General features: G+C 55.4%; 3 protein-coding genes across 4 annotated transcripts; 2 read left to right on the forward strand and 1 right to left on the reverse strand.

Moving 5' to 3' along the window:
* Positions 1–311: 311 nt before the first annotated feature.
* Positions 312–4,566, reverse strand: LOC111147528 (RNA polymerase I subunit C). 2 transcript variants are annotated; one of them, XM_022503593.1, is made up of 9 exons: positions 4,365–4,566; positions 4,171–4,242; positions 2,404–2,511; positions 2,031–2,163; positions 1,617–1,736; positions 1,374–1,526; positions 1,033–1,182; positions 804–920; positions 312–658 (listed from the first exon to the last, which is right to left on the reverse strand). In XM_022503593.1, the coding sequence occupies exons 1-9, from the start codon at positions 4,533–4,535 to the stop codon at positions 540–542; spliced, it is 1,143 nt and encodes a 380-aa protein (XP_022359301.1). In that variant the 5' UTR covers positions 4,536–4,566; the 3' UTR covers positions 312–539. The 2 variants fall into 2 exon arrangements, with proteins under 2 accessions (XP_022359301.1, XP_022359300.1); XM_022503592.1 differs by having other exon boundaries at positions 533–920.
* Positions 4,567–4,629: 63 nt separating this feature from the next.
* LOC111147530 (Yip1 domain family member 3) lies at positions 4,630–9,371 on the forward strand. Its single transcript, XM_022503594.1, has 9 exons — positions 4,630–4,824; positions 5,449–5,646; positions 5,851–5,957; positions 7,598–7,643; positions 7,783–7,875; positions 8,033–8,164; positions 8,361–8,474; positions 8,677–8,800; positions 8,890–9,371. Exons 1-9 carry the CDS (start codon positions 4,744–4,746, stop codon positions 9,036–9,038), a joined length of 1,044 nt encoding a protein of 347 aa, XP_022359302.1. The 5' UTR covers positions 4,630–4,743; the 3' UTR covers positions 9,039–9,371.
* A 2,052-nt stretch (positions 9,372–11,423) lies between these two features.
* LOC111147856 (leucine rich repeat containing 73) lies at positions 11,424–14,247 on the forward strand. Its single transcript, XM_022504119.1, has 6 exons — positions 11,424–11,695; positions 12,315–12,475; positions 12,830–12,952; positions 13,344–13,444; positions 13,556–13,778; positions 13,924–14,247. The coding sequence occupies exons 1-6, from the start codon at positions 11,424–11,426 to the stop codon at positions 13,992–13,994; spliced, it is 951 nt and encodes a 316-aa protein (XP_022359827.1). The 3' UTR covers positions 13,995–14,247.
* The last annotated feature ends 40 nt before the right edge of the window (positions 14,248–14,287 follow it).

Here is a 14,287-nt window from a genome sequence, read left to right on the forward strand (position 1 = left end):
GTTCTGCCAACTGAGCCAGCCAGGCGCCCACCCTTGTGTGACACTTAATAGCAGTGTGACTTGACAGCTGTAGACCTGATGCTTCCTGTGATAATCCAGAAGATGGGTAAAGTGGTACACAGTATCTTTCTGTGGCTGAGCCCCCAGAAACCACCTCAATTTGGCATTTCTCTTAAGGCTTCAGAGGGATTTGGCCCTGACCTGCAGTAACACCTGAACCCAGTGTTCCCAAGGGCTAAATAATGCCAAACCTCTTCGGAGCTGAGGGCCCATATTTTGGGGCTAAAACTCAGGTAGTCCTGACAAAAGGATTTTTATTTGGATATGATTTTATTTACATGAAGGCCTTACAAAGGCACGTCACATTCTGTGGCACATTTAACAAAATGTATCAACTGAAAAGGCTAGACTTGTCCCAGAAAACCCAAGACCTCCAGTCACACTGGACTCTGTGGCAGTCCTGTGAGGGCAGGTCAGGACCCCAGATCTTCAGCCTGGCTTGGGAGCAAACCAGCCACGCCAAGAAGCCCGGTGCAGGCTCAGTCCATCTGAACTGCGTCCAGTTCATCCAAGAACCGCCGGCACTTCCCCATCAGTACCTTGATGGCTTCACTCACTAGCACCTCTGGTGGCAACACCCCTGTTGACTCGACAGAGACTGGGAAGCAGAGAGAGCCCTGAGCCCAGGTGTGCTGGCACCAGCTCCTGTGCCGCATCACTGCCAGCTTCTAATCTGGACTCCGCCAGGAAGCTGCAGCACCGAACACCTGTCTCCTGCACCCCCACCCCGACCCGGTACTCACAGATGTAGTGGTCTCGAACCCGAGCAAGTCGGACAAGCTTCTTCAGCTTCTCATTCCGGAACACTTCCCTGCTGAAGGTATCTAGCCGGGGATTGGCAACTCTGGCCACCTTCTTACCTAATGAAAAACTCTGTTCTAAATACACGAGCCCAAGCTTTTATTTCCGCTACCCTTATGGAAGATGTACTTTAGGTCCTGACCTGAATGCGTGGCATCCCCAGTGGCCTACCTTGGACCTCCTGCACTTCAATGACCCCAGGTGAGAAGCACCGGCTCAGCTCCTCCGCTGCCTCCCCTTCCACAGGCTCAAGCAGGGTGATATCGGGCAGGAGCCTGTAACTGGCTGTTGCCACAGGTGAAAACTTGGCATGATCTTTGCCTGGAGGGTAGACTGAAATCAGAGCCTGTACGGAAACCTCCTTCATATTAGATAAGCCCCTAACAGAGGCCCACTGGCTTTTTGCTGGTCAAGACCACTCACCTGAGCCCCTTAGTCACACCTCACCCAACTATAATCACACTACGCCCCCGCCCCCCACCGCCCAGGGCAGCCCGCAGGGTTCTTCTTACCAATGCCCTTGACACAGTGCATGAGGAGGTCAATCTCCTGGCCAGGCCGCAGTTGGGCAATGAGAATATCATCATGCACAGGCCTGATAGTGCCCTCTGGGAAGAGGTCAGCCTGATTCCCCAGGGGCACCCATGTCATGTGCCTGGTGTACACTGGAGAAAGCAGCACATCAGAGAAACCTCAGTCCTTAAAACTAGCACCCAGCAAAGGGGGGGCCTTCTTGCTCACCCACCACCACTCACCTTTGTGGTTCACATAGAGTTCGTTGGGATCAGAGGAATCTTTAGCGGCATGGGGATTCCGTGTGCACCTGACCTGAAGACGAAACTGCAGAGTATCTATCTCTGTGCCTTCTTCGTCTCCTGAACAAAAGATGGAAGTGGCAGCTCTTAAAGAACAGCTGAACATTTGGGTGCCAGACACTACACTGTATGCATTAATATGCATTTGTCATTTACTCCTCTGGACAAATTACAGGAGGCCATGGGCAAGTGTTCACATAGATCCCAACAACTCATGTACCAAAACGTTAGTAACTTGCTTAGAGTCTTACAGTAGTCAATCCAGGATCTGAACAGAGGCAGTATGACTCTAGTATCAACTGCGGAAGAAAACTGTTCCCATTTTGCCACAATTTCATTTTCTCAAACACTGACCTTGGTTCCGATACTCAAAAAGACGGGGATCAGCATGAATAGGAATGAGCCCCAAGCGATGAGCAAGGATCTCATCCTGGACAATGGATGTGTTGTTGTATACGAGGACCTTTTCCACAGCCATGGTTGGCACCTGACCAAGAAAACAGGATCATTCACCTACAGACTCCCTATTTACTCCTACTTCCTGACATAGGAGGACCACTTCTAGAAGAATGCTTGATGAAAAGTTTATGAGGAATGAGCAGGAGGAATGCTCAGCAAAACAGCCAAGAAACTAAAAGAAAGGGGCAACCTGAGAATTCTCCAAGTAAGCTGATTGCACAGTTTCCTACCCAACTCCACCCTTGCCACTATACCCACCGATAAATACCTCAGCTAATAAAATGCGTCGAAAAGCATTGGCAATGGCTGCATCAATTCCCACCATGTCGAACTCCAATGAGTTTTCATCCAGGTGCACCACATCCACATGGAAGTTCTGCAGGGACAGAAAATGCAATAAATGAAGCTTGCTCTCTATGGAGTCAATATCCTCCCCCTGGATATTGCCCCTAATGTTCTCTCTCACCCAAGAACCTCCCTTCGGCCAGACCCTCATAGATGTTCCTTTCTCCCCCAATCCTTTATTAGTTTCTCGAAAAGTTTCCCTGTTTTTAATCCTCTATTCATTTAAAATCACCTGCAATATGGCCTCCAGCTAGACCATCTACAGAAACTATTCTATGAAAGAACAGGCTTCCACACCCCTTAATCTAGTTGACACTATTCAATCCTTATCTTACTAGACTCCTCTGCTGCATCCAGCATTGATAGAATCCCTCCATTTTATTTTGTTTTTATTTTTTTTAAAGATTTTATTTATTTGTCAGAGAGAAAGAGTGAGCAAGCACAGGCAGAGGCAGAGGGAGAAGGAGGCTCCCTGCCGAGCAAGGAGCCCGATGTGGGACTCGATCCCAGGACGCTGGAATCATGACCCGAGCCGAAGGCAGTGGTTTAACCCACTAAGCCACCCAGGCATCCCAGAATCCCTCCATTTTCAAACTCTGCCTTGGCATCTGAGCACCAGTCTTCTGGTTCTCTTCCTCCTCCTGAATCCTTCTAAATTCACGATCTTTTACCGACTCCACAAACATCACTATCTTCCAGGTTTTTGTCTCTCTCCAAAACGACCTCAGTCACATTCATGGTTTAACAATCACGTACTGAAAACTTCCCGATTTATCTCACTTCTGATCTCCTTTCAAACACATGTTCTACTAACCTGCTAAATTTCTCCACATACAGGAAACTTAATGTAGTATATCATTCCCCTTCCCCAGACTTACTTTTCCTCAGTAAATGGTACCACCGTTCATTAAAGCAGTTCCTCAAGCTGGGTCATTTTACACTCCCTCCTCACAGCCGACATCAAAGCAAACACCAAATTTACCTTCTATCTTCCCTTTGCTCTATTTTTCTGATCATAATTTTAGTTCATGCCTTCAACCTCCACTCCTCTATGCAATCCTGTCACAAATCTGACTGCCCTATTTGATCTTTGATTCATTCTCTCCCAGCCTTTAAGGCTGCAAATCAGATCACATCTGCTTCAGAGCTCTTCGAAAGCTCCCTATCACCTACAGTGTCTAATATGCACTTCGATCTTGCCCACCACTCATGCTAGCACTTTACATTCGAACAATAATAAACTGCTTGGCCACTCCCAGAACACAGCTCACAAAGCCTTTGTAGTTTAGCTTTTGGTCTTAGATCCCCCTCGCCTTTCCCTGTTGTCAGATTTTACTCATCGTTCAGGGCTCAGTTCAGATGTCCTCTCCTTCAGGAAGTACATCTTCCATACCGCTGACCCGCTTTCCATTCTAGATTAAATGCCTCTGTGGGATCACCCCATCCCTTATTGTCCTTATCGCTACCAACCACGTTTACCACATTATACTGAAATCATTTATGCCCGCTCTTCAACAAGATTAAACAGCTTGTTCGTCGAACAGAGCACAAACCGTGTACACGGAGCTCCTAACACGTTGCTCAGCAAACGACTTATGAGCCGAGCGAATCCCAAGGGCTGCTTCCAAGACAGAGGCTCCCCAAATCACAAGATCCGTTCCAAATACCCTCTCCAGCCCCACCTACCTACCTTCTCGAAGCGGTTTTGGTCCCAGGCATCATCATAGCCCGAATAGTTACCAGGAAAGTCGGTGGTATGAACCTAGCGCAAAAAGAGACGAGTCTGCGAAGGGGCAGGTAGGGCAAGCCCGCCCCAACTCCGACCCCCAACTCATCCCTGTTCCACTCTCTTTTCTCTTCCCAAGCTCAAGGCCACAGGCTTACATTGCGAACCCCGAACTCCCCCAGAACCACGCGGGTCCGCATTTCTTGCACCGCCTGGGCGGCCGCCATCTTCACCCCCTCCACGTGATTAGGGCAGCAAACTGGCGCGTGCGTCCCAGCCGTCCTTCTCCGTCTCCGTGGTAACGCACCGCCTCCCGGATTCTTAAACATCGCGAGATTCTGTTCAGCCTGCGTCCACGTCCCCAGTTCCGGAAGTCAGTTTTAGCCAAACATCCGGGCTTCTTCTTTTTGCGTTCCGGCTGAACCCACCTCTCTTTCTCGCCCCTAGACATAGCCCTCCCTCAGGCCCACGTCTCTCCCACTCCTCCTCCGCGCGCTGGACTTACGCGGGCTTCAGCGACGGGAGCCCTCGAGGGACATGGCAACTACGGCGGCGCCGGCCGGCGGCGCCCGAAGCGGGGCTGGCCCTGAATGGGGAGGGTTCGAAGAAAACATCCAGGTAATCGCCCCCAAGGCTCCGGCTGCTAGCAGCCCCAGGGCTGGCAGCCGTTTTGAAGTGTTGTGGGGACTCCCCCTGGGAGCGTGGAGGTCTGCTCCATTTGCAGCACTTGTTCTCCCCTTTGGATCTTGGTGTACACGAAAGGCAGTGGGACTAGTGCTGACCTGAAGGGTAGACTGGTCCTCCAGCCAAAGAGCCTCGTGTCTCTGGACACACCTGCTCTTGGTTTCGAGACAAGTTTGTTGGTCGATCGGGATCAGGCGTGGCGAGGGAGTGGGCAGTTTTCACTGGCACTGGCGAAAACCATGCTGTGTGCATAGCCTTGTTTGGGGGATGGAAAAGACAAAGAAAATGGGCACTTTTGCAGCCCTCTGAGAATCTGGTAAGAAAGGTAGAAGAAAGACATGTATGCAACACAGGAATAGGTTTTCCAGGCTAGAAAAGAGAGCCAGACCACCAAGGGTTCTGAGAGCAATTGAGGGGAAGAGAGCCGCGTGATCTGTGGTGATTCCAAGCCATACCCCCAGCAGTGGAAGAACAAAGTCCCAAACCCTGGGAGGAACAGAGGAGGACATGCGGATGGAGCAGAAAGGTCCTGCACTCTAGAAGCCATTGTCTTCACAGGGTGGGGGCTCAGCTGTGATTGACATGGAGAACATGGATGATACCTCAGGCTCCAGCTTTGAGGATATGGGCGAGCTGCATCAACGACTGCGGGAGGAGGAGGTCGACGCTGATGCAGCTGCTGCAGAAGAAGAGGATGGGGAGTTCCTGGGCATGAAGGGCTTTAAGGGACAGCTGAGCCGGCAGGTGGCAGATCAGGTAAGCAAGACTGGATCCCGAGTAGCTGGGAAGGTATATCTAGGCAGGCCCCAAGGGCTGGAGTTGGTGTCGAAGTTCACCCCATGTTGTCTAACCCACTAGAACTATGTAGAAGACCAACAGAAAATGAACAACAGGGACTACAGCCCAGAATCTCCCTCACAATACCTACTCGCCCCACTTCTTCTGTCTTCCTTACTTCAGATGTGGCAGGCAGGGAAGAGACAAGCTTCCAGGGCCTTCAGCTTGTACGCCAACATCGATATCCTGAGACCCTACTTTGATGTGGAGCCGGCCCAGGTGCGAAGCAGGTGAGAATCCTTCTCCTGACAGAAGCTGCCCTCCTCACACCTAGTTCCTCATCCAAACTACAACCAGCTACCAAGGCCTGAGGCTCTGCCTTCCTCCTCTCCATCTAGCAGACCGCTCTCCTTTCCTCAACACACAGCTCAAATGTCACCTCTTCTGTTCCCCGTTCCTCAGCCGCATCCCCAATTTGTCCTTTCCTGGTGATCCTAGAGAACTTTATGCTTTCTTTTAACAGATGACCCCGCAACAGTGCTGTACTCACTTATTTCTGGGGCTGGCTCCCTAGAGAGTGCCTCAAAAACAAGTCTCTGTTTTATTTTTATATTCCCAGCACTGGAACAGTCTCTGAACCAGAATACCACTGCTTAGTTGTTGAATGACTTTTCGAGAAGTGGATCTAATTTTGGCTTGGTACTTTGCTCGTCATTTAAGAGGTGCTCATCAGACATCCAGTACCACTTAGCAGCTATTTACTGAGCATTTGCTCTGTGCTGGGCACTGTAATGGTTCTGTCTCATGGAAGACAGGGTGAAGATAGATGGAAGCCTTGCCCTCAGGTGCCGTTACAGTTCAGCACTCATGTGCTCAGGGAGGACACCTGACCCAGAGTAGGCTAGAGGGCGGGATGGGGCAGGTTTCCCAGAGGCAGTAAGATCTAGCCAAAATCCAAGGTATTATAGGAGCTGGTCACTTGAGAGTGGGGAAAAGTGACTTGTAGTTTTATTCTTTCTGTGTGGAATTTTCATACCATTTCTAGACTGTTTTTGCAGGAAATGCTCAGCGGTGTTGTGAGGAATGGTAAGCAGGAAGAGACAGGAGACACACTGGTTCCCTCAAGTAAAACCTTTCCTACTAAACCCTTTCCAGGGCTTCACCATCACAAGCCCTGAATTCTGGGCATTCTCTTCTGAAGTTGGTCTGTTTTATTTTTTATTTTTAAAATTTTATTTATTTATTTGACAGACAGAGATTACAAGTAGAGAGGCAGGCAGAGAGAGGAAGGGAAGCAGGTTCCCTGCTGAGCAGAGAGCCTGATGCGGGGCTTGATCCCAGGACCCTGGGATCATGACCTGAGCCGAAGGCAGAGGCTTTAACCCACTGAGCCACCCAGGCACCCCTGTTGGTCTGTTTTAAATGGGAGTAGGTCGGGGTGCCTGGGTGGCTCAGTGGTTTAAGCCTCTGCCTTCGGCTGGGGTCGTGGTCTCGGGGTCCTGGGATCGAGCCCCGCGTCAGGCTCTCTGCTCAGTGGGGAGCCTGCTTCCTCCTCTCTCTCTGCCTGTCTCTCTGCCTGCTTGTGATCTCTCTCTGTCAAATAAATGAATAAAATCTTTAAAAAATAAATAAATAAAAATAAATAAATGGGAGTAGGTCAAATAGATAAATCGTCAAGCTCTCTCCCAAGGCCCGGGCAGGCTTTCTGAGTTTTCCATGTGTGTGAGCATGGTATCAGAAGGTTTTCCTTCCTGGAAGCATATTTAGGAACAGGGAATTTATTTCCTCATTCCTTGTCTGTCTTTACTCCCCTCTTCTCCCTTTATCATCCAGCATATTTTCTGGAGTTAGAGATGAATAAGATTTCAGGCCCTCTAGAACCTCATAGCCTAGTGCCGCCTTGGCTCTCATCTCTCCTCTCCTCTCCCAGGCTTCTGGAGTCCATGATCCCGATCAAGATGGTCAACTTCCCCCAGGTGAATACCCAAGGTAGCATGTCTGGGAGAGGCGGGGGAGACATGAGGGCAGGGGGTGGGGCCACCCGGCAAAGCCTAGGAAGACCTAAACAGAAGAGCCATTGTACCCTCCAGCCTGAATGAGTTGGTATATTGACAGAAAATCGCAGGTGAACTCTATGGACCTCTCATGCTGGTCTTCACGCTGGTTGCCATCCTCCTCCATGGGATGAAGACATCTGACACGATTATTGTAAGCAGGACAAAGGACTTTGGGGGGTGGCTGAACTAAGTTGAAAGCTGCCCAAGGAGAGGATGGTGCAGTGAGGTAGAAGCAGCCCCTGAGGGAAGCCCTGGGTGAGGCTGAGACTAGAGGCCTCCCAGGACTAAGCAGAGCCTTCACCCCACAGCGGGAGGGCACCCTGATGGGCACAGCCATTGGCACCTGCTTCGGCTATTGGCTGGGCGTCTCGTCCTTCATTTACTTCCTCGCGTACCTGTGCAATGCCCAGATCACCATGCTCCAGATGCTGGCACTGCTGGTAAGGAGTCCAGCATGGTGGCGGGAGAGGGTAATCTTCAAAAGAGTAGCTAGGCCTTGGTCTGCATCTCTCCCAGGCCCCAGGCACTGGAAGGGGATGAGCCGGCCAGCGGACTGTTTCTTTCTCAGGACCTTCGTGAGAGCTCAAAGGCCAGCCCAGCCTGAGTGATTTTCCTCTCCGCCATTCCGTTTCCTAGGGCTATGGCCTCTTTGGGCACTGCATTGTCCTATTCGTCACCTATAACATCCACCTCCATGCCCTCTTCTACCTCTTCTGGTTGCTGGTGGGTGGGCTGTCTACCCTCCGCATGGTAAGCCGGGCAAGAGGTTGCCAGGGGTGGGCTGACCTCCCGGGGAGTTCGGGAAAACAGCTCAGAGCTGGGGCCAAACCCCACAGAGGGCTCCGAATGGGTGGGAAGAGCCCAAAGATGGTTCTAAGCTCTGGGCCGGAATGTCCTCTCCACACTGCTTGCTTTGGAGCCAGGCCCTCTAAGCTGTGTTCTGTGGCCCTAGGTGGCAGTGCTGGTGTCACGAACAGTGGGCCCCACGCAGCGGCTGCTCCTCTGTGGCACCCTGGCTGCCCTGCACATGCTCTTCCTGCTCTATCTGCATTTTGCCTACCACAAGGTGGTAGAGGGTGAGTGACAGCAGAGCCGGGGGCAGGGGGGACATCCTCCGAGCTCGGTGCCCGGCCAGCTCTGGCTCACCTTCCATCTTCTCTTTTAGGGATCCTGGACACGCTGGAGGGCCCCAACATCCCGCCCATGCAGAGGGTCCCTAGGGATGTCCCTGCTGCACTCCCTGCTGCTAGGCTTTCCACCACCATGCTCAATGCCACAGCCAAGGCTGTCGCGGTGACCCCGCAGTCACACTGACCCCACCTGAGACCCTTGGACGGCCCCTGTTCCCCCATCTGTGGAGCAGAGGAAGATTAAAGAACAGTACTGATGGCGTGTGTCTCTTTGATGGGGTCTGCAGCTGCCTCAGAGCTGTAGCCACTTCTGCAACCCCCTTACGCCTGTGGGCCTTCTGAAGGGCACAAGGCCTGGAACCCCTGGCCAGGACTGCAGGGCTTTGCAACCAGTGCGGAAAGTGGCTCAGCTCCTCTGAGGCCCTCTCTCCGCCTCCTCCTTCCTCTCTCTTTATCTCCCCCACGTTGTCTTGCTAAATATAGACTTGGTAATTAAAATACTGATTGAAGTTTGGAACTGGAGCTACCATTCCAGTGGTCCTCCCTGCCACCTTACTTCCTGTACACTTTCCTGTTCTCTTGTCACTGGTGGTAGTGGCACCTGTCCTCTTCTTGCTACCGTCATCCAGGCAGGACGAAGGTGGGAGAGCCCAGACTACACTGAAAGCAGAGACTGAATATGAAACCTGTCCCTGGGGGCGAGGGACACCCACCCCATGGAGCCATAGGGAGGCCTCAAACACAGGAACCCTAAGTCTGATGGAGGAGAGCACCCAGCTTGAGTGGGCTCAGCCTCACTCTGGGGACACCAGTGGAACAATGACAATTGGCAAAAAAATGCCCAGATTCAGCCCCATGACATTTACAAGGCCCTCATGCACCCGGGCCACTGGGTAGGGATAATTCAGAGCTCACATCTGAAGCCAAACTTGCCGGTGTCCTGGTTATACTGGGGCCAAAGGAACAAAGCTATCATCTGGAGTTTACTTCGTCCTTCCTCTCCAAGAGTGTTGTTCACTCTTAAAAACCACCCTCCCCCGACCCAAGCCTAGCACCATCCACCCCACCACCCATTTAATCTGCTCCACTTAAGGAGTTAAGTCAGGTGGTTAATGAAATAGGACGTTTGGCCTCCCTTCACTACGCTTATATTTTTTTTCCCTAGCAAATCTGGGTCACCATCTTTTCCTCCCAGCAAAGGGCCTAAGAAAGACATGCCTTTCATTTGCCGTGTGTCCTCCGATATGTGAGGACCCCACCCCATCACCAGTGAACAAAGTGCGAACAGCACTACCCGCACCGTGCAGTGTACCCTTCCTGAAAGTTCCAGCCCCCTTAACTCGGCCGCCTACCACAGCAGGTCGCTGGTCCAACACCCCCCTTCATTGCGCTACCCCAGTATCACACGTACTGAGAGCCCCGAGGCATCTGACGCCGGCAGCTGAGGAAGGAGCGGCACCAACACCTTGCGCCTACTTGGGGCTCTCCTGCCCCAGGAACTCTTCGCCGTCCCGGTGTGCCTGGCAGCCCCGGCCCCTTAGTCCCGTGGCCCCTGCGACCTCTGCGGCGGGGCCGCCATCTTGGCGAGGGGCAGGCGGGGACGTCTTCCTGGGGTCGACCTCCCTCAACGCCGCTTGCGAGCTCGGCGCGGCCCGAATTACGGGGCCTTGGGGAGGACCTCCAAGCAGGACGGGAGGGCGTGCATGGGCCGCAGGCGGAGACATCAAGGATCTGGCCCTGAGGAGGAGGGAACGACGGGAGAATGGGCAGAAGCAATGCCATCTCCACGTGACGTGCCTCCATCCTGCCCGCCACACCCCCGGCTCATCCCGGGCCTCGACCCACCACCTACTTTCCGAGTACCGTCTGGGCCCACGCCCAGGGAGAGAGTGGCCCCACCGCTCCGGAATGCCGGGTGTGCGCAGACCCCGGGCCGCGTGGCCTAGGCGGGGCAGGGGGCGGGGCGAGCGGCCGTGACGCGACCGTTGCCATGGGAACCCGCCGCCCGCTCAGGCGCAGGAGCCGAAGCCGGAGCCGGAGCTGCTGCCTGCCGCCGGCTGCCCGCCCGCCCGCCTCGGGCTCTCCCTGCGGGTAGGTAGGGGAGCCGGGCTGGAGGAGGGGAGGGAGCAGATGCGGCCTCCGAGCCGAGGCCGGTCCCGCACGTCCTGAACCGAGGCCCCGCAGCCGCCGCCCGGACCGCCAGGAACGAGGACAAGCGCGAAGCAGCGCCCACCCGGCCCCGGCCCGCGCGCCCCGGCCGGTTCCCCAGACACGGACGGCACGGTCCGCCCCGGCCCCAGCGCCGCGCGGTCTCAGCCCGGCAGGCGACCTCGGCGCCTCCGCAACCCCCCCCGGCTTCGGCCACGGCCCCGACGCTCTTCGCCTTCACCCGCGCCGCCGCCGCTGCCGCCGCCGCGGCCGCCGCCTCCCGCGCCTCTGCCACCGCCTGTGCCCCCGCTCCGCCCGCGACCCCTGCCCAGGCCCCGACCCCAGCCCCGACCCCGCCCTCGGCCCCGCCAACCTCGGCCGCGGCCCGCGCCCCGGCCCCGGAGGCCCAGCCGTGGGTACGATGTTGCCCAGCTCCATCCAGATTTCAGGGGAGCCGCTGTCAGGCGCCGAGGTGCGGGACATCTGCCGCGGCCTGCGCGACAACGCCGTGCGCCTGCTCTCACTGCGCGGCTGCCGCCTCTGCGACCGCGACTTCGGCCGCATCTGCCGGGCCCTGGCCGGGGCCACGTCCCTGGCGCAGCTCAACCTTAACCTAGGCGTCGTGTCCAGTCCCAGTCGCATCAAGCAGCTGGCAGAGGCGCTGCGGACCAACCGCTCTATCCAGTCCCTCTTGTGAGTGCGCTCCCTCGCAAGGGGGTCCCGGGCACTGCACCCCTCTTCACACGCCCCCTGCCACCGCCTATCCCTCCACACACTTTCCTGTAGCTGTCTCTGCGCCAGCCTGCCTTCTCACGCTTGTACACCATTTCATCCCTCCACCCAGGCCTCCACGACACCCTCCAAGCTTATCCCTTACCTCTGGACTCTGCACACACGGCCCCACCCCAAAGGAGATGGGCTACCCTCCCCTTTCTGGCAGGGAACGTGTACCTCCCCATCTAATCACCAGCGTTGACTTCTTGGGGGGCAGCCCCTCCCGGCTCAAGAAGGACCTCCCCTGGGGACTAGACCCCTGCCCCTGCGCTCTGCCCACTGAAGAGTCCCAATCCACCACTCACACACTTCTGTGCTTTGTCCTGGATCCCAATCCCTGCCCCAGAAAAGACACCAAATTCTGCTTCCACCTGGGTTTTTGGAATCTAGAATTTTCTTTCTCTCTTCTGAAGAATTTTCCCAAGTGCTGTGACAAGTGCCCTCCTCATCTCTAGGGCTCACATAAGGGAAGGGGTCCGTCCCCTACAGATAGGGCTGATGACTGCAGTAACCTCTGCTCTCTGGTCTCACCCACCAGCCTGCATGGGAGCCCCCTGACAGATGCAGGACTGGCCTTGCTGAACCCAGCACTGGCCCTCCACCCTGCCCTTGTGGCTCTGGACCTGGGGGACTGCATGCTGGGTGATGAAGCCATCAACCTCATCTGTGGCCTCCTCCCCCCAGATGGAGCCAAGTCAGGTGAGCAAGAGGCCCTGCTGAGGATACGGGCTGCTGTGGCCTTGATGAAAAAGCCAGATGCAGAGAGCAGGGGCTGTGACCCAGAGCTGAGGGTTCCGATGGGTGTGTGTGTGTGTGTGTGTGAGAATATTTATTAGAAGGATGGGGGGCTGAGCAGAATGGAGACTCAGGCATCCAGCCTGCGGTGGGCAGGGGACGCAGGGAAGGCAGGTGTCTATCGAGGCCCAGGAGCTCTGTGGTGGGGTGGGATGGGGTGGCTCTCAGCCACCAGGGACACCCCAGAGATCCAGGGCAGGGGAGGGGCTTGAAGAGGGCCTGACCTCCATCCTGGCTTCTCACTTTGATGCTGCCCAGGCTTGAAGGAACTGACGCTGAGCGCCAACCCTGGCATCACCCCTAAGGGCTGGAGCCGCCTTGCGATTGCCGTGGCCCACAGCTCCCAGGTCCGCGTCCTCAATCTGGACTACAACCCCCTGGGTGAGGCTCAAGGAAGCCCCCTGTGAGTCTCACCATCCCACCCCCATTCAAGAACTTGGGACCATTGTTTGGCCATGGTAACACCCCCTCCCCCTGGGGGACGGAGAAGGGAGGGGGGATGTGTGAGGTAGTGGAGAAGCCACTTGTGTGGAGGACCAGATGACCACCAGGTACATCAAAGTACCCATCACCACCCCTGGGCCTGGCTTGCTTCACCCGTTCACTCCCGAGTCATGGAGCCTCCCTTTCGGCCGCCTACCAAATGTCTGTGCTTGCTGGCCTGGGGTGGGATCTAGGGTCCTTAGGGCACTGGGGAGGCCTCAGGGGAGGAAGGGTTGGCAGGCCCACTCATGACTGCCGGTGACCGTGTGCATGTGTGCTGCCTCCCCAGGTGACCATGTGGCAGGGATGTTGGCTGTAGCTGTGGCCTCCAGCCGCACGTTAGAGGTCCTGGACTTGGAGGGCACAGGGCTTACCAACCAGTCAGCTCAGGTGAGAAGTCTTCATGCTGAGGAGGGAGGCTGGGGTGGAGGTACAGGTGAGGCCACATGTCTGTGGATATCCCGAAGTGGTCTGAAAAATCCGCATTCTTCCCCTCCTCAGACCCTGCTGGACATGGTAGAAAATTACCCCACGGCTTTGCGGAGCCTGGTGTTGGCTGAGAACAGCATTAGCCCCGAGCTGCAGCAACAGATCTGTGACCTCCTCTCAGAGGGAGAGGAGGAGGAAGAGGTGGCAGGAGGGGCTGGTGACATGCAGGAACAGGAGAGAGGGCGAGAGCCTGCTGCCCAGCAGAGGAGCAGCAGCTCCTGGATGTGCCCCAGTGGTAAGAACCCCCAGGGCCGGGCAGATCCAGATCCCAAAGAGGCCTAGGCCAGGGAGAGTGGGTGTGGGAGACCTCAGCCGCCTCCCACCTGTGTCCCTGGTGGAGGGACAAATGGTGGTCTGAACAGCCCTTTGCCTTTCCACAGATCCCAGCTCTCAGATGGTGCTCATGACTTCAGGACTAGGTGATAGTCTGTTGGCTGAAACCGAGATGTGACTCTCTGCTCGGGCTTCTGCGCATCATTACATGTTGTCTATGTCCCCAGCACCTTACCCCGGATGTCAGGGTCAAGCCTAGGGCCTGGGAGGGAGGTGGGGGTGCTGGGGGCTCTGGTAGCTCCCGGCAGCGATGGGAAGCTCTGGAAGCTAAGCAAAAGCCTTGGGCACACGCGAACCCAAGGTGATGTCTCTGGACTTGTTGGCAGCTCTGGCTGCAACCCGCTGGCTCGGAAGAGATTTTATGAACTCTACAACCTGTCGTGTGGCTGTGCTCCCTGGGGATGGGCAGTA

Source organism: Enhydra lutris, unplaced genomic scaffold (assembly GCF_002288905.1).
Source record: "Enhydra lutris kenyoni isolate GAN:26980312 unplaced genomic scaffold, ASM228890v2 scaffoldscaffold17, whole genome shotgun sequence".
Classification (NCBI taxonomy): Eukaryota; Metazoa; Chordata; class Mammalia; order Carnivora; family Mustelidae; genus Enhydra; species Enhydra lutris.

Bases quoted from the DNA above. Each gene is read 5' to 3' on its own strand.
- LOC111147856 (XM_022504119.1), top strand. From the start codon at position 11,424: ATGTTGCCCAGCTCCATCCAGATTTCAGGGGAGCCGCTGTCAGGCGCC. The intron at 13,445-13,555 runs GTGAGAAGTCTT...TCCCCTCCTCAG, and splicing joins TTACCAACCAGTCAGCTCAG to ACCCTGCTGGACATGGTAGA. The intron at 13,779-13,923 runs GTAAGAACCCCC...GCCTTTCCACAG, and splicing joins CTCCTGGATGTGCCCCAGTG to ATCCCAGCTCTCAGATGGTG.
- LOC111147530 (XM_022503594.1), top strand. From the start codon at position 4,744: ATGGCAACTACGGCGGCGCCGGCCGGCGGCGCCCGAAGCGGGGCTGGC. The intron at 7,644-7,782 runs GTGAATACCCAA...GTATATTGACAG, and splicing joins AGATGGTCAACTTCCCCCAG to AAAATCGCAGGTGAACTCTA. The intron at 7,876-8,032 runs GTAAGCAGGACA...TTCACCCCACAG, and splicing joins AGACATCTGACACGATTATT to CGGGAGGGCACCCTGATGGG.
- LOC111147528 (XM_022503592.1), bottom strand. From the start codon at position 4,535: ATGTTTAAGAATCCGGGAGGCGGTGCGTTACCACGGAGACGGAGAAGG. The intron at 4,243-4,364 runs GTAAGCCTGTGG...TTTTTGCGCTAG, and splicing joins GGGAGTTCGGGGTTCGCAAT to GTTCATACCACCGACTTTCC. The intron at 2,512-4,170 runs GTAGGTAGGTGG...CTGTCCCTGCAG, and splicing joins ACCAAAACCGCTTCGAGAAG to AACTTCCATGTGGATGTGGT.